The 18353-nt window shown below is 37.3% G+C and overlaps 2 protein-coding genes across 4 annotated transcripts; both read left to right on the forward strand.

Moving 5' to 3' along the window:
* The first annotated feature begins 1063 nt into the window (after nt 1-1063).
* On the forward strand, nt 1064-6832 carry LOC109087909 (cyclin-P-like). 2 transcript variants are annotated; one of them, XM_042774931.1, is made up of 9 exons: nt 1064-1219; nt 1911-2072; nt 2192-2267; nt 2673-2842; nt 2915-3013; nt 3363-3518; nt 3591-3749; nt 5876-6051; nt 6362-6832. In XM_042774931.1, the coding sequence occupies exons 1-9, from the start codon at nt 1169-1171 to the stop codon at nt 6537-6539; spliced, it is 1227 nt and encodes a 408-aa protein (XP_042630865.1). In that variant the 5' UTR covers nt 1064-1168; the 3' UTR covers nt 6540-6832. The 2 variants fall into 2 exon arrangements, with proteins under 2 accessions (XP_042630865.1, XP_018957642.1); XM_019102097.2 differs by having other exon boundaries at nt 1911-2039.
* Nucleotides 6833-8908: 2076 nt separating this feature from the next.
* On the forward strand, nt 8909-17932 carry LOC109087903 (CLOCK-interacting pacemaker-like). 2 transcript variants are annotated; one of them, XM_042774933.1, is made up of 5 exons: nt 8909-9128; nt 9568-9616; nt 13308-13508; nt 14342-14522; nt 14946-17932. In XM_042774933.1, the coding sequence occupies exons 3-5, from the start codon at nt 13316-13318 to the stop codon at nt 16138-16140; spliced, it is 1569 nt and encodes a 522-aa protein (XP_042630867.1). In that variant the 5' UTR covers nt 8909-9128; nt 9568-9616; nt 13308-13315; the 3' UTR covers nt 16141-17932. The 2 variants fall into 2 exon arrangements, with proteins under 2 accessions (XP_042630867.1, XP_042630866.1); XM_042774932.1 differs by lacking the exon at nt 9568-9616.
* Nucleotides 17933-18353: the final 421 nt, after the last annotated feature.

An 18353-nucleotide genomic window follows, 5' to 3' on the forward strand; every position in this document is an offset into this window, starting at 1 on the left:
ACCTGGCCACTTTAAAGTCACTTTCACTTGAAAAAGCAATGAATTCTAAAGTGAAACGATATTTTACAGGGAAATGTCAGAAATGCAGATCATATCTTCAAGCTTTATATTGGGTTGGGTGATGCAACACCGCAATGACCCAAAACACACAAATAAATCTACTCATGACTGGATAAAAAATAAATGTGTCTCCCTGTGTCCTGACCATAGACTGTATAAAAACAGGTCCTGACCTTAAGCCGATAGAAATGCTGTGGCATAAAGTGGACCGTGCTATCAAGACAACGTGTTTGTCTACAAATGTGAAATTATGTAATCAATGCAGAAATCCAGACATTTTCAAAGGATTCAAACATATTCTTGTCGCAGAAATTAACATGAAATTAATCAGTGATGATAAGAATACCTATAACACAATGCACACTTTTAAACAATAACATGACCAATGCGGAAGTAAGCCTATGGGTGAGACTTCCGGTTGATTCGCCGCTATAGGTAAATAACGAGGAGAATAACAATATGCAGTAAACAGTAAAACTGTTTGCACTACATACCAGTGTGTTTATAATTAATATTATACATTAAAATAATATGATAAGACACAAACTTTCAATATCAAGCAGTAAGATGAACTGTTTTGTTCAACTAAAAATAGCTGGACGGAGTGGATGCAGATGAGAGACCGGAAGCCAGACCCATAGAATTTACAAATGGCCGCACCCATTTTTACGACAAGAAAAAGGTGGATATAGTTTAGATAATTTAACACCTTTATGCTCAATAATAATGACTCCTAGCAGGGATAAGTATATTTATTCGAATGTCAGTATTTTATAATGTATTTTGTATGTAAAAGACATAATTATATGATCTTGTTTATTGAATTATTTTAACTTGGAGAAACATTATGCTGACATTATGTGTTCATTTGGGAATAAAACATACCCTTACCATATATTTGGAAAATTTCTGTCCTACTCTGTTTAAAACAACTTAAACCCACAGAACTTCCAGTGACTTTCATGAAAAAAAAAAACTAAGGGAGTGACACAAGGCGGGGCTTAGTGAAGGGTCAATTAGTAAGCTTTATTAGTGCCACTGGTGTTAATTAGCTGATGGTAAACTGCAGATTCAGTGTGAGCGGGTAGCTGCAGTGTCTTGGTGAATCATGGCTCGAACTGGGTTTTGTGATTCCAGGCAACTGTTGGACCTCCATATGGTGAGAATGCTTGTAAACTCTCAACTTTCTAGAATTAAATTATTACTATTAAATTATTAATACCTATTAATTAAACTTATTATTAAACTTATTAATTACTAATTAAATTATTGCTAGAATTATTATTACACTGCTGTGTAAACTGAATAATGGCCAAAATGTGACCAACAGGAGTTTTTTTTATTTTTTTTGTAAGTTCACCAGTATCTCCTACATTATTATTGATAACTTAACACATACTCAGGTTAACTAAAATATTCAGATTCCATGTGGATTTAGTCATGAGATCGATCTGAAGGCAAATTCCCATGGTTTCCTTCCCGAGCTTCAGTGCGTTCTTAGAATGGCAGTTTTTATTTGGTGTAAAACAAGGTCTGTGTTCTTTCTCAAATGTGAACTTTAAAACTGTTGTATCCTTTAAAAAAATACAAGTTGCTCAATAAGAACTTCGGCTGATTTCAACTGTTTCAAAATACACATTCCTTTGTTGCAGAACAAAACATGAAAGTCTGTGTGTAATGTTGCCCGCAGACTTTATTTTACTTCTATTAGGAATCCATGCTCATTGTCTTCCAGGGTTTAGGACTAAAAACTGATTCTGTTCATGTAGGTCTTTTATGTGTATTGAAAGACTACTTGATGCTTTACAAACTTATTGTGAAATAAATTAAACCATTATGTACTTCAAAAGACTGATGACAGACAAGTGCCCCTGCGGACGTGGACAAACTCCTGTGTTCTGAGGGAGCGCAGGGTGTTTGATGAAGGAGAGGAGTTGGGTCCGGGGCAGCACTACAAACCCACACAGGAGAGTCGATGGGTAACTGCAGCTCTTATGTCTTTATGTGCCAAGGTGTGACTTTGCTACCATTTGTCACCTCCTCTGAGTGTAATGTATAGGAAATCACCCACTTAGACAGCTGTTTCTTCAAATTATGTGTTATTTATGATGTAGCATTTGTTTTCCTTCAGGTTCGAAGGCTTCCCATTTCTGCAGAGGATGGGATCATAATGGATTACGCTCCGCAGGATGAGTCAATGCCTTCAGGTAACCCGATATGACTTGGTTGACACTGCTTGAGCAATCCATGATTTAGTATGGTTTAGTATATTTAAGTCTAACTCAAGTTACTGCTGAAGAATTCTAACTGTACTACTACAATTTAAATCAATGGCTAATTTGATTTCTCAGGTCATCATGCCAGATATTATTTTAGTTGGCAATTTTTTTTTTTTTTTTTCTAAAACTCACCACTGTGCCATGGTGTTGCTGTTCTACACAAAACTATTAAATAACTGCTGTTAAAAACAATGCAAAGCCTAATTAAAAAAAAAAAGTCATATGAACTGCATTGTGTCCCCCCTTACAAACTGACATTACACTGTTTTCTGAAATCCATAATACATTTTATAGTCTTTCAATTGCACATTTATTCTTATGCAACGATGCTAGATGTCTATGAAGAGGAGGCTTTGCTGAAGTGTCTGAACAGGTTGCCAGGTCCACCTAGTCTGCGAGAACTGATGCCTGGACTTCTGCGCAGAGAGGTGGAAGTAGCCATCAGTAAGCTGGGGCTCCTCTATGATAAGACCTATGCATGGGACATCTTTTCAGACATGATGGTGAGGATGACATTCAACGTGCCGTTGACCTTCCCATCACTGTGGTCATGTATTTGTTTCTTTTGCTTGCAGAGAAGTCAGCTACTATGCACTCTCCCAAACGCTGACCTGCCCAAGCATTTCAGTGACACATCGAGAGCTATCTTGGTTGACTGGCTAATTCAAGTCCATGTAAGTGCAATATTCAGATTTATGAGTGTGACCTGTTTGTTCCATTTCTGACCATTACTCCAGTCTTTAGTGTCACTTGGTCCTTCAGAAATTATTCTAATTTGATCATTTATTGGTGCTTAATTTAATAATGTGTCTTGTGTTGAAAACTGCTTTGCTGAATATTTTAGTATTCTTTAAATAGAGGCAAAAGAACACTTATTTGAAAAATATTTTGTAACATTACAAAAATACTGTCACTTTTTGATTTAATTTGTATAGTATGTTATGCTACTTTTTTTATTTTTATTAGAATAAGGTGCTATCACAATCTTTTTAAATCTGTGATGGATGCTTGTTTTCGCCTCAGGAAGTGTTTCAGTTCTCGGAGGAAACGTTGTATCTGGCAGTTCACCTGTTGAATCGAGCACTAAGGCTCATCAAAGTGTCCATCTCTGGCCTGCAGTTACTGGGTGTGGTTTGCCTTTTTCTGGCTGCTAAAAAAGAGGAATGTCTGTTACCAGAGGTACTTGAGTGTTAAAACAAATGTTTAATGGAAACCTAAACTTGGCGCTGTTAACATGATGATGTTTGTCAGGTGTCAGAGCTCTGCTATCTGATGGAGAATGCCTACAGTAAGAAACAGCTGCTACGGATGGAGAGGAGGGTTTTAACTGGGCTCAAGTTTGATCTCTATCACTGTCCCCCTCTTCATTTTCTTCTCATCTCTGCTTCCATCGCACGCTGCAGCAATAAGGTCCCACCACACTTAAAGTACTTTATTACAGATGTTTACATAAAAAAAAAAATACATGTATGTGTACACATACTTAAGTGTGAACTGAATGTTTTTTTTGGACATTATTTGAAATTAAATGTTATATAAAAAAAATATATATATATTTAACTTAAGTACATTCACTGGCCACTTTATTAGGTACACCTTGCTTGTACCGAGTTGGACACCCTTTTGCCTTCAGAACTGCCTTAATTCTTCATGGCATAGATTCAACAAGGTGTTGGAATCATTCCTCAGAGATTTTGGTCCATATTGACGTGATAGCATCATGCAGTTGCTGCAGATTTGTCAGCTGCACATCCATGATGCGAATCTCCTGTTTCACCACATCCTAAAGCTGCTCTATTGGGTTGAGATCTGGTGACTGTGGAGGCCATTTGAGTAAAGTGAACCCATAGTCATGTTCAAGAAATCATTCTGAGATGATCTGAGCTTTTGACATTGTGCATTATTCTGCTGGAAGTAGCCATGATGGGTACACTGTAGTCATAAAGTTGATGGTCAGATTTGTCAATACAGTAGGCTGTGGCATTTAAACGATGCTCAGTTGGTACAAAGGGTCCCAAAGTGTGCCAAGAAAATATCCCCCACACCATTACACAACCACAACCAGCCAGAACCATTGAGACAAGGCAGGATGGATCCATGCTTTCATGTTCTTTATGCTAAAAATTCTGACCCTACCCTCTGAATGTCGCAGCAGACCGAGGCAAGGTTTTGTTTTTCCAGTCTTCTATTGTCCAATTTTGGTGAGCCTGTGCGAATTATAGCCTCTATTTCCTATTCTTAGCTGACAGGAGCGGCACCCGGTGTGGTCTTTTGCTGCTGTAGCCCATCTGCTTCAGGGTTCGATGTGTTGTACATTCAGAGATGGTATTCTACATACCTTGGTTGTAACGAGTGGTCATTTGAGTTACTGTTGCCTTTCTATCATCTCTAACCAATCTACCCATTCTCCTATGACATCAACGAGGCATTTTCATCCACACAACTGCCGCTCACTGGATATTTTCTCTTTTTCGGACTGTTCTCTATAAATCCTAGAGATGGTTGTGTGTGAAAATCCCAGTAGATCAGCAGTTTTTGAAATACTCAGACCAGCACGTCTGGCACCAACAACCATTCCACATTCAAAATCACTTAAATCCCCTTTCTTCCCCATTCTGATGCTCGGTTTGAACTTCAAGTCTTCACCTAAATGCATTGCTGCCATGTGATTGACTGATTAGCAGTTTGTGTTACCAAGCAATTGAATAGGTGTACCTAATAAAGTGGCCAGTGTGTGTGTGTGTATATAGATTCATAATTAGCTTTTAAAATAGGGTTAAAGCTTACCGTCAAATGTAATAATTAAAATGTCATTTCTGTATATAATCTATTTGTAATTTCACATTGGTAGTGTTGAAATTTAGTACACTAAAATATTAAATATATAAACATTAAGTGTAAAACTAGTTATGAAGTACTTAACATGTAGGATGTTAGCCAACATATCACAAAGTGTACTTCAAAGCCCAACAAATGATTATAAGATGTTTTAAAATGTAAGTCATTTAAAGTTAAATGGTTACGAAAGTGTACACTCAAAATACACTTAAAGGGATTGTTCACCTCAAAATGGAAACTCACCCCCAAGTTGTTCCAAACCTCTGTTTCTTCAGTTGAATGTGGGTTTTTTGTTATTGTGTGTTGTTTTTTTTTTTTTTTTTTTTTTTTTTTTTTTTTTCAGTTTTGGAATGTTGGTAAACAAAGTTGATGGAATTTTATTTTATTTTTTTTCTCATTCTATGGAAGTAATTGGCTACCAGCAACTGTTTTCGAGATCTTTTTTTGTTTGTTCAACAGAAGGAAGTCAGTCGTGAACGTTAATTACCCGATGTTCAACAGAAGGAAGTCAGTCGTGAACGTTTGTAACGGGGAGTAAAGGATATAATTATTTTTGGGTGAACTATCCCTTTAGGTGGCCTTTTATATCACTTTTACATTAAACAAAGTAAAGTGGCCTATGTTTATGCTGTCCATTTTATTTGTCTCAGTGTGGTCTTGAATAAAAAAAAAAAAGGTCTTAAATCATTTCTGTTCAGGTGGTCTGGATGGCACGATACCTGTTGGAGCTTTCGCTCTTGGAGGGGCAATGTGTGGTGTATCTGCCCGCCCAGCTGGCAGGTGCTGCCCTCCTTCTGGCCCGCAGGATCCTGCAGGAAGCTCCTTCTGATGGAGAGATGGCCTGGTGCATTGCCGGTAGTATCCATATAGGAAGGTCAGGACAAATAGCTCTTTAGTTCTGTTTTTTTAAGAACTGCTACAGACTGATTTCTTTAGAATTCTGAGTGTTCCAGCTTTAACTTGCATTCTGTTGAAAATCACTCACAATTACCCTTTTTTTTTTTTTTTTTTTTTTTTAATGTAACCAGTAAAGAAAGTGTTTACAATAAGCGCCAAAGTTATCTCACATTAGTTTAAGCTTCTTAAATCCACAATTTAAAAAGCAGGAATCTTGAAGTTGATTTGAAATGGCTCAATCTTATTATTGTCGCCCACCCACCCCCACCCCACTATATCTGATGCAGTGAAGCAGCTCTCCTCAGTATAATGCAGATCATGGCCGTGGCAGCAGCGAGAGCACATGCTCGTGAGACCCGTGCCACTTACATCAAGTTCTCTACTATACAAACCCTCCATGTCAGCATGCACCCTGCCCTGAAAGCTGCCCCTGGCCTACTGGGCCTGTCGTGCCCTCAGACGTGATGAGGCAAAATAGGGCTGGAAATGTTCAGGACCGCTGCATAGCACTACTACTCTAAGAAGGGAAAGAAATGCTGAATATGGCCAAGTCAGGAGGATTGTTGTCTTGGTTACTCTACCTGGACTGAATTGTTTTCTGTAACTTTTTATAGTAATCTTGTCACTTGATGTAAAAGGATAAAGAAAAAAATTGTGTATTTATGTCTTTGTAGCTTTTAAGTGTTTATCAATGCTATGGTGAAAAATGTGTATATACTGGAGTATGGTGTCTTATGGAATTAAAGCATTTTGAAACATTTACTGTTTAAGTGTTTTTGCAAATTTGGGAATTTTAAGATTGTGAAAAATATAAAACTGATCTGTCTGCTTTGGAAAAAACCGCATTGGAAATTCTATTCCTTTCCACACATCATGTATTAAATTAACTACCCCCCACATTTTCTTTCATACACGTTTCAGTGCATTCCAATTATCACATGAAGCTCTCAGCAGGGGCATCATGTGCGGGGTTGCCAGATCTTTTTTTTGGTTGTAAGTCTATTGCATAAGGTATATAACACAAGTTTTCAAAATTGGAAAATATATTACCAGGCAAAGATGACATCACTATAGCTGGGTTTAAAGGCGATTAGTTAATAGACATGCAAATGTGATCCTGTAAATCCACTGTATGTTGAAACCCTTATACAGTCTATGGTTGAAACACTAGGGGTGTAGTGTTACATTTGTGCTTGACCTCTTTTATCTGCTGTCAGGCCTCAGTTTGCCATAACGGAAATTGTGAAAACTAAAACTGGTCTGACTGCTTTTAAAAACTGCAATGGAAATTCTATTCCTTTCCACACGTCAATGTATTCAATTATCCTTTTCTTTCATGCACATGTTTCAGTGCACTCCAATTATCACATGACCCTCTCAGCAGGGGCATCATGTGCAGGGTTGCCAGATCTTCATGTCCGGTCAAACATGGAATCATTTGATACATTTAATAAATCATTATTTTACATTGTGTGCGAAATGTTAAACCCTCAAACCACGAAAGAGGTTTAAAAGTGGCTTAATTAATTACGCCTGAAAATATGGACTTGGCAACTCTATTTATGACGTCACCTGATAAGCGAGCAAAGTTTTCAACGGGCGTCTGTGCACAGTACCGAACATGTGCGCGCAGCTCTTCTACTCTCGTCCTCACATGTCCGCACACACCGGCGCTGCTGATTGGCTGACGAGAGCGCGCTGCGTCATTCTGCCCTGCGAGAACCACGTGGCGCTGTAGTAGAACAGCTGAGCGCTCGAGCTCTGGCACATTTTGGAGGCGCGTGTGAGGAACAAGAAGATTTGATTTCTCGGGAGTTTTGATCCATAGTTCAGTCTGACGCGCATGTTTCCTTGACAGCCATTATGTTTCGCACATTGCATTCTTATCATTTTCATTCATCAGTTCCATGCCCCACTTAATGTTAATTTGTAATCTAAACGCACTCATAAATGATAGTCAATAGTAATAAATAACTAAAAAACGATTTTGTCAGTCTGTATTGGTTCTAAACAGTAACAACCAGATATAACTATATCTCCGGTTTATATGGATTTTTACCACTACATTAATTAAATTAATGTAAGATCATTGTATAATTATTGAACCTTTTAATTGTTCGAATCAGATTAAGCTGAAATATTATAACTGTAAACACGTGCAATAAAATTTATTAAACACTTCATGGCAAAAAAAACAATATAACGTAATTAAAGCAGCACTTCACACCATTATTAAGCTAAAACCTCTAAGTCTCTACCAAAAACAAACACATAAACTAATACACTCTACTTTATTAACACACGGGGTTCAAAGCTAAAACCTTTTGGTGTCCACTAACAGCTCACACCTACTTTAATTTATTTTTATTTATTTATTTATTTATTTTGGTCACATGGCGTTGAATTAGCAGCATCCAATCTGACTATCCTTTGTGATTTGACTGACACCAACTTACATAAAACATAAAAGCTGCAATATTCACACTTTGGCCTGCACTGTTAAGCGTTAACTGCTCATACTTCCTGTATTTGGCTCAACAGATAGTCAGCGGTCAGGATTACAAAATAGCCAACACATGGACAGCCAAATGTAGTTACACTAATGCGTCGTTACCTCGGCACTCCTCTTGTTATGTTTCGTGTCAGTCCTGTCATACCGTCTCGTTCCTCCTCTCCACGTGCCTGATCACAGCATTGGCCATGCCGCTCATTCCCCTGCGTCACTCGGGTTTGGGGCGGGATTAGACGGAACATTTTTACCGCTATTGGTCCGATGGCGTGCTTACCACACAGATGGGCGGGTTCCAATAATGTGGGGCGGGGTTTACTGCAGGTGGAGTTGTCAGTCTGCAATTTTGAAGTAGGGGCTGGAGACGACCAGAAAAAGTGCAGGCAAAAGTAATGTGGCTCGGTCACGCTGGGTGGTCATCATCGTTATCAGCGAGATGACGGGAGGTACAGATTGTCCCTGGACAGGGAGTTAGGAGTGTGTGCTACCCTGGACGAAGAAGAGCCGAATACTCGGGACCAGGATCCGTGTTGTACATTACTAAGGTAGGCAATGCTGATGTTATATTCATATCCATATTCATATTCATTTTCATATTTTGCTTACTCTGAAAAATACTGTCTTTCGCTCTGTAGGAGCTTATTTTAGCCCATTTGTACTGATAGTTTATCTGTCTGACAGGGTATCTAAGTTCCATCTTTATTTACACGTAAAGGTTGTCTATGCAGATGGTAAAAGCACGTTATTTTGACCTGGTGTCAACAGGAGGAAGTAGAGACTGAGCTCGGCTGTTGTTGTAGTATTACATAACAGTAAGGGAAGGGAGGGCTCAGAGCTCCCTGTGTGTGTGTGTGTCTAAATAAATAACCTTCCTCCTGGCAGGATAATTAAAGTCAATGACCAAATATTTCATAGTTCTTGGTAGGTAAGTTTGGACACTGTATTTTTTTTTTTTTTCATACACTACCGTTCAAAAGTTTAAAGGTACCGAGATCCCCTGATAGTGTATTATATTTGGAGACAGTTACATGAGGTACTGTAATATAATAATTAAAGATTCTTTGCGAATATATATATATATATATCTTATATACTATAATTAGTATTATCATATATATATTTTTATATATATACATACATACATACATACATACAATACATTTTACATATCTATATATATACATATACATATATCATACACATATACATTATAATATACATACATAGATATATACACATTAAATATACATAACATATATATACATATATACATAGATATATATATACATACTCTACATACATATATATATATATATACATATACACACACACACACACATATATATATAGATAATATATAGCTATATATAATATAATATACAGACACACACATATATATATATATATACACAATTATAGCTACAACATATATACATATAAATATACATACATCTATATATATATATATATATATATACACAACATATATATATATATCCATATATAATTATATATATATATATATATATATATATAGATACATACATATGTATACATACATACATATATATATATATGTATGACATGTATAGATATGTATATGAATGTATATATATATATCTATATATATATATATCCATACATATAAACATATTATATATATAACATCTATACATTACATACATACCATATATACATATAGCTATATACCTATATACACACATAAAATATATTACATATCTATACATATATACATAAGATATATATTATACATACATAACATATTTGACATACATATAGATACATATATACACACACACACACACACATATATATATTATATATATATATATATAATATATACACACACATATATATATATATATATTATATATAACATATATACATATACATATTATACATACATACATATATATATAGTATATTATATATATATATATATATACACATATATAGATATATTCATATACCTATATATTACTATATATAATATATATATTATATACAATACATATATATACATACATTACATATATATATATATTACATATGGATGTCTATAATAATGTATATATTAATGCTATATATTGTTATTGTATCTATATATATTCTATAAATCTAGTATTATATCATACATATATACATATATATATATATATATATTAGGGCTATAAAAATTTGGCATTTGTCTGCCTTTGACAAGAGATCACATGGCAAATGTTCCAGAACTCATGAGTGTTAATGAGCAGTGATAGCAGTATTTATCAGTATTTTACAGTGGCAAGCAGAATAATCAGTATTTTACAGTGGCAAGCAGAATAAATCCAATTACAATTTAGAGTTGATTGTATCATCAGTATTTTTACAGTGGCAAGCAGAATAAATCCAATTACAATTTAGAGTTGATTGTATCCAGTCTGTAGTTAAAGTGTTTTTGACCTTTTATAAAATGCCTTTTATGTGCACTAACATGGTGGTGAAAAACCATTTAACTTTCATGTACTCTACATTTCTGAAATGTTGGTAAATGAGAATATACAAAAGCCTGATTGTTTTTTTTAAGTTGAAAACATGGTTCATATATGTAACACATGGCACAGACTGGCGATCGCAATGAACAACTGTGTATTAGCAGTGAGTTCAGTGTGTTCAGAGTGTACATATATACATAATGCATGTGTGTGTAGTCACTTTAATGGTCAGTTAAAAGGGTCATATGATGCAATTAAAATGTTCTCTTTCTCTTTGGAGTGTTACAAGCTCTTGGTGCATACAGAAGATCTGTAAAGTTGCAAAGACTAAAGTCTCAAATCCAAAGAGATTCTTTATGAAAGTTAAGAGTCAACCACGCCCTCCTAAAACAGCTCATTCTAACAACAACCAACAAATCCACCACAATAATGACAAAAATCATAATTAAGGCTGCACGATTATGACAAAAATCATAATTGTCGATTATTCACTTGAAATTGTAATTGCGATTATTAATTACAATTATCACAATTTACATTGAATGATGTTTATACCATTGTTTCATGCAACTGCATGCCATATTTTATATGAAAATAAACAAGCTGAAAACACTAACTGAAAAACTTTTAGTGCTTTTTTATAGTATTAAGTCTCAAATGTCAACTATACATCAGATTGGTTTCTTCTTTAAATTATAAAAAGTAAAAATATGAATGGTATTATAATGTTATACTAAAACTAAAATTAAAATAATGGGAAAAACCCTTCAGATAACATGTAGAAAGAAAAAAAACGCATCTTAAGCACGCATAATAATATAAGTGGACTTTGAACGTTTAATTACCGCTTTGAACGATTATGTAATTGTGGCATCCATAATTGTAATCGCAATTAGAAATTTGATTAATTGTGCAGCCCTAATTTACATAACACCGCCCAAATGTTCATGCAAAGAAAGAAAGCTTAACTTTTATTCTCGCTGTTGCTGCTGCCGCCATGTCGTGGAGACGCTGTGTGTTTCACTGTGAAAGTGAAACTACTTTGTTTGGCCTTCCAAAAAAGGACACAACTAGAAATCAGTGGTTAAGTTGTATTTCAACACTGTTCCAGAACAGTTCAACCCAAATATTCAGATGTGTGCAGCGCATTTTACGGAGGACGAGGACTGTTTAGCAATTCCAACTTTGCAAGGACAGTCTGGCACTTCTGACTCAAAGCCTGTAAGTATGTTTACATATTTAAAGAATTTGCCACTGATGACTCAAATGAGAGTTTTGAGCAGTGTAGCGTAGCACTCGTTGTTTGTCATTTCTCCGATCACAAATGCAGACATGGTTTTATGTTTACGCGGTGCGATATGCAATGCAATGCCTTAAAAGACAGTATAAGTCATTATAATCAGTAAATACATCCCCACAGGATGCAAACAATGCCTAGTTTGTAATGGGTTTTACTGGTTTTGTCTCTTCGTGCCGTGAAGACGGCATCACAGTATAGTAAGGGGCATAACATTTCTGTCATAAGCTTGAGGCATTCAGCAAATCACAATACACTGGATAGCTGGCCAATCAGAGCACACCTCGCTTTTCAGAATGATGAGCTTTGTAAAAATCGATGCGTTTCAGTAAGGCGGGGCATAGAGGAGCAACAATAATGTACATTATGTGGAAAATTATGAGTTTTTTGAACCTTAAACCGCATAAGCACATTGCATTACACCAAATAATGTTCCTTTTAGCAAAGTCATATGACCCTTTTAATATTCAGAAGTGTTTTGTGTTCTTTGTGGTGGACAGTCATTTAGAGAAAGGCTACATTTTGTACAGTATCTCTGAATACATTGTGATTGTCATGACAGAAAAAGCTTGTTACAAAAAACTGACTAGTGATACAATGTCTTGTGTTTTAAATTTACATACATTTCCTGTAGATCAAGTGTTCTTATAACAATTAAGCAGCTCACAGAACACAATACACTTTTTTTTGTAAATAATAAAACCTAATTAAAAAAATGCTCCCCTAGAAAAAGTTGAAATTGAAATTTCCGCAGTTCACCCTTTGTTGGCATAAATGTGGCATTTTGGAACTAAACTCTTCAGTTTATTAGTGCTGCTGATCAAAAATGTTTATCTTACATACCTTGAGAACAAACTTCATGCCCCTTGTTAGAAATGGGTAAATATATTCTGCATGAGGCTACTGTCTGCCCAGCTGTGTCTCTCTGCTTTCAGGGCTTAGGATGCCCAAGGAACCGAGAGGTGATGCCCAAGGGTGTGTAGGAGAGAGGGAACGCACCTCCCGTCCAGCCAGTAAAAATGCTAAAGACAAAAGCAACAGCGCGGCCCTTTTGGCCTCTAAAGCAAGAGCACACACAGAACAGAAAACAAATGGACGTGATTCGCGCTGCTCTGAGAAAGACTCTGGTTACTCGGGTGAGTATCAATTGACAGTCCTACTGTTATATTCGCCAGCTAAGAGACTCAGTTCACACTACTTTTACTATTATGACAAACCATACAGTTTGCTCAAAGGTGTATTAAGAACAACAATTGTCCCAACATACAATATATAAAAAAACACAAAGCAATCCCTGCACAGGTTTCTGTGAATTTCAGTCCCATTTAATTCAGTATATACTGTATACAGTACTTTAAATCACTGAATCAATCTCACCTGGTGGTCGAATGGTGAGCAAAAGTTCTGGCAATTGGAAAAACTCCTGTAGTGAATCACATAATAATTATATAACGCAGGCAAATTGGATCATGCATTTTTCTGGCAGCTTCGTTATTCCTTTGTTATTTTTCAGATGCGTTTGCAACTAGAAAATATACTGATAAAAACATTATTGTTCCATCGTAGGGGGAAAACTGAGTTTAAAATTACGTTCCACACACAGAGAAGTTCAGCACACGTAGTGGTTAAAACAACACTATATTCATTCGGTACATGTGTGCCAAACTGAAAGGCAAACACATGCAGCTGAAAGAGTTAAACGTCTTCATTAGAAGTGTACTTCTGACCATAAAGTGTAGTTTTATGAGGCTTAAGTAACATCCGTGCTAAAACTTCAAGGTTTCGGCATTGAATGGTCCTTCATTTGAATTGTCATTACTGAGACTGCCATCCCTCTCGGTTTTGTATTTCTCTTTTTGTTTCCCATCCTTCCTCTTGCCTTTTCCTTCACTTTTTTTCTGTTCCATCCAATGCCCTTTCTCCTCCTACTGCCCTTTTTACTCCTACTTACCTACTCTTTCTTTCCCAGACACTGGCTCAGACTCCTTGCAGACGTATGCAGATGACCAGCAGAGCAGTGTGAATGTGCCTCAGGTCCGCAAGGGTTTGGGTGGAGCAGATCAAGGCCCCCTACAGGGAAGCCACATGCTGGTGTCCGAGACGCCTGAACTAACCCCCATATTCATCATTAAGAATGTGGTGTTGAAGCAGGTGAGGCAATACATGTGGAAAGAGTAAGAGGCTGTGCTCCAAAACACTTACAAGTCACTTACAAGGTTCCTTTTTTATTGTATGAAGAAAGTAGACAAGGCAGCTTATTATATTTTAAACCAAAGCCAAAGATAAATTTAATTAGGCAGATGGCAGGGAAAATATGAGAGAAGAGGTAAAAAGAAAACCGAACGATGTGTGGCATTGATGTGAATGATGTGTGGTTAAAGGTGTCCGAAGGTCCTAAGTGCTTGTGATGAACACAAGAGTGGAAGCCAGTCCCACAGACAACAACACATCCTATAAAATAAGATATTACTGTGAAATATGCTACAAATGGAACATATTACTCATGGTTTCTTAATGTAAAACTGCTCTATACAAGAAGGAATTCTGTCTTTCCCCCTCTTTTTCTTTCTCCCGCCTGGGCAGTCTGGTCAGGACCACATCCTTCCTTCAGCTCTGTCATGGGATAGAGGTGCTACAGGCAGTCAGGCTTCCACCCACGTTCTCTTGCTACAACAACCTGGCATCAATCAAAGTGCCCCGTTGCACATCCTCAAACCCGAGCCACAGAGATCCGAAAGCAAAGGTGTAAAGAAGAACAAAAACACTTACCTCCCCATCCTAAACTCCTATCCTCGAATAGCACCTCACCCGAGTAAGAAAACCCCAGAGAAACCTACAGCCGGTAGAGGAAGTAACACAGAGGAGCACAGCCTGAGTAAGAGAGTATGCACGGAGGAGAAGAGAGATGAGGTTTCCACAACCACGCAAGCTGCCAAGCAGCATCTGCACAAACAGCCAGAGAACAACTTGTTGTTACACTCTCAATCCCTCTCACGGTTGCTGTCTGCTGGCCATGAGACACTTTCTGTCTCTCACCAGCACCAGAGCCCTTGCCGCCCATCTAGTCCCTCTGCCTCCCTCAACGTGAGCTCTCCATCAATCTCAAGCACTCAGACGCTTTCCCCACCCTCTTCCAACGACCTCATCCAGCCCAGAAAAGGGCCCCATAAGCATTGCCCAGAACCAAATAGTGACTCTGGCAAAGAGTCAAACAACCTCAAAGGGACATCACGGCACCGTCGCTTCCTCAACACAGTGGAGATTCTGAGCCAGTTGGGGCTACTGGACATCACCTTAAGGACGCAGGATCTGCTGCGGCAAAATGCCGCAACCGAACGAGACATAGCCCAGCTCCGTCAACATGCCCATCTGCTTTTCCAGGCCGCCCAAGCAGGTGCTGATGCTCCAGCTGCCTGGGAGAAGCTCCAACAGGTCATGGCTGAGTCTGGGCACTATCCCAGCCTCAAGTGCCTACCTACAGACAGCAACAATGGAGGGTCTCAATCAAAGGTGGAAGTCGAGGCAGCCACCAGCACCAAACCTGATACTCCTGTGGTATATGGATATGGACTTAATGGGACTGAAGAGGTGGCACCCCCATCTCCTCTTCTAGCTCCAATGCCAGATGCAGAATGGCAGTCAACAGGTCAATATGATTGTATCAATGATAGCACCACAACTTCTGAACAAATCAGAGCCTATAGAAGAAGTCCACCAGATGATCCCATAATGCCTCCAGACAGCTCTACACATGGACGCCTGCTTTAGACTGCACCCAGAAACCTGCTGAGCACTGTAAGTTTTAAGCAGAGAAACAGCAAGGGAGACTTCAAGATGCTTTCCCGAACATCTCAAACATGATTTCAGAGATGTTATCATTGCCCCAATATTCAGTCTTCACATGGGAACTCAGGGCTATGCTCAAGGACAGCGTCTTGACTGCGCTGCGTGCCATCTTCCAATCCGTCACATTTCTACTCATCTACATCAGCAATCACCCAAAGTGTCTGATGAGAGCTACACAGAATTTAATGCACATGCTACGGACTGCAACTTGTTAGTTTTGTCACAGACAATGTTATCTGCAACCGGTATCCTGCCCCGTGATGAAATCAAGTGGCGACTTCAGGTTTTCAGTGGCCGTTTGCAAATGTTTTCGATAGCAAAACTTCATGAATAGTCAAGCACAGAGTAAACAAAAATGACAGCCTGTTTCCTACTTTATGTTGATTTATATCAGAGACTAGTTGAATAATTTCTAATTGCTGTCACAGTTTGTAGCATGTAGCGTTTCTGAAGAACATGACTGGGAATGTTATTTTGCAAAAAATTTGGTAATAATTAGTGATGAGATCCCCTCTGTGATGCCTTGTCACTTAAAGAAAATAAAGATGGTGCAGAAGGTCCTGAAAAGTCCACACATGCAAAGACACTAAGAACTGTGTGAGAGTTATTCTCACAGTGATCTTGGTAAACGTCCATGGAGCGTTTGTTCTTCTATGCAGTTCTGCGCACTTCATTAATCTCATTGTATTGATCTGCTTGCTATACGTCTTCATCTTTGACCATGGACCAAAACACATATTACTCAAGCCTTCTGAATTGGGTTCGCTCTGAGATGAAAGGTCAAATTTGAGTGTTTATGTGAGCTGTATTTCCCATTCATTTGATCACAGATCATGACGTCTGTGTATTTGTGAATTTTCTTGGGTTAATAGTGTTTTGTGCCAGCCTTAATGTATTCTTTAACATCTTTACTTTTCTTTCCCAATTCTCTACTACTGCACCAAGCTTTTTGGCACATTTTTTGATACTCTTGACATGACACTAATGTATTATTTGTTGTTGCTGTGATGTATTTCCTTTTATTTACTTACTGAGTATTTCTGTGGAACAGAAGTTGTGATTTGTGTCTAAAAAAGCCATCAGGCCCACACAGAGATTTTGCAGAATTCACAAAATTGTGCACCTCATCATTGCATATTCCTTTATAAAATATTTTGGCTAATTTGATTAGGGTTTCAGAGTTTAGTACTTTATAGTTTAACACGTTTTATGTTTCAGTACAGCAGATTTTCAGATATTTTCCCCTAAAATAAATGCAGAGAATGAGGAAAGGTCTGCAGTTTCCACTTGAGCCAGATTGTTTTATAAACTTAAGAGTTCTTCTTTGTGACTGATTTTGCCCCCTTCTTCAATAACGCTTTAATTTTCTTGTTATAGATATTAACGGTGTGTTTGTACACAGCAATGATCTTAAGTCCAAATAAATGGCAATACAGTAGGGATGGTCTGAGACGTGTGTGTGTTTGATGGCCAGGTGAAACAGATCATAAGTTTGTGTTTGAAATGGCATGCTATGACATGATCGATATTTGTGTTTCCCATGTAGCAGCACAAGGAGTACAGTATGTGATGCAATTCTAATGCATTTTAAGAACATATGATTCTTTCAAAGTTTCCTTGCAGTATGTTTGCTGTAAGTTTAAGTCAGAATCACCACAACAGATACACTATTACACTACATGCAGATGCAAATAAAAAGCTTAATTAAAAGGCCTTTGGTTTGTTTTATCATACATTTAATGCCACATTTGTTTCTCTGCTTGGTCTTTTCCTGAACAGTTTGAATCGAGACAGAGTTGCCTGTTAATATTATAAAACCCTATTTTTCATTAAGCATTAAGAGCCCATCAGTTGTTTTGTGGTCTTAGTTAAAAAAAAAATACATTAATACTTTGCATGCAACTTATTTTAATAGTCTAAAACCCTGCATTAACCCTGTATTAAGTGTTACTTCATGTCCTGAATCTGTTTCAATCCTATGAATCTACTGATGATGAATCTCTTGGAAAGAGAGTGGCAAAATATCTTTGGTCTTGAAAATGAAGAACAGCTTGTCTTGTAAAGCTTCTCAACTTCTCTTCACATCTCTTCTCTTCAAACACAGTTTGAAGTGTTTGGAACTGAAATCCCGTGAA

This window comes from Cyprinus carpio, chromosome A18, assembly GCF_018340385.1.
Source record: "Cyprinus carpio isolate SPL01 chromosome A18, ASM1834038v1, whole genome shotgun sequence".
Lineage (NCBI taxonomy): Eukaryota > Metazoa > Chordata > Actinopteri > Cypriniformes > Cyprinidae > Cyprinus > Cyprinus carpio.

Excerpts from the sequence above, each read along its gene's own strand:
- LOC109087909 (XM_042774931.1), top strand. The coding sequence starts at position 1,169 with ATGGCTCGAACTGGGTTTTGTGATTCCAGGCAACTGTTGGACCTCCAT. Across the intron at positions 2,073-2,191 it reads TTATGTCTTTATGTGCCAAG|GTTCGAAGGCTTCCCATTTC; the intron begins GTGTGACTTTGC and ends GTTTTCCTTCAG. Across the intron at positions 3,750-5,875 it reads TCGCACGCTGCAGCAATAAG|GTGGTCTGGATGGCACGATA; the intron begins GTCCCACCACAC and ends ATTTCTGTTCAG.
- LOC109087903 (XM_042774933.1), top strand. The coding sequence starts at position 13,316 with ATGCCCAAGGAACCGAGAGGTGATGCCCAAGGGTGTGTAGGAGAGAGG. Across the intron at positions 13,509-14,341 it reads GAAAGACTCTGGTTACTCGG|ACACTGGCTCAGACTCCTTG; the intron begins GTGAGTATCAAT and ends TTTCTTTCCCAG. Across the intron at positions 14,523-14,945 it reads AAGAATGTGGTGTTGAAGCA|GCCTGGGCAGTCTGGTCAGG; the intron begins GGTGAGGCAATA and ends TTTCTTTCTCCC.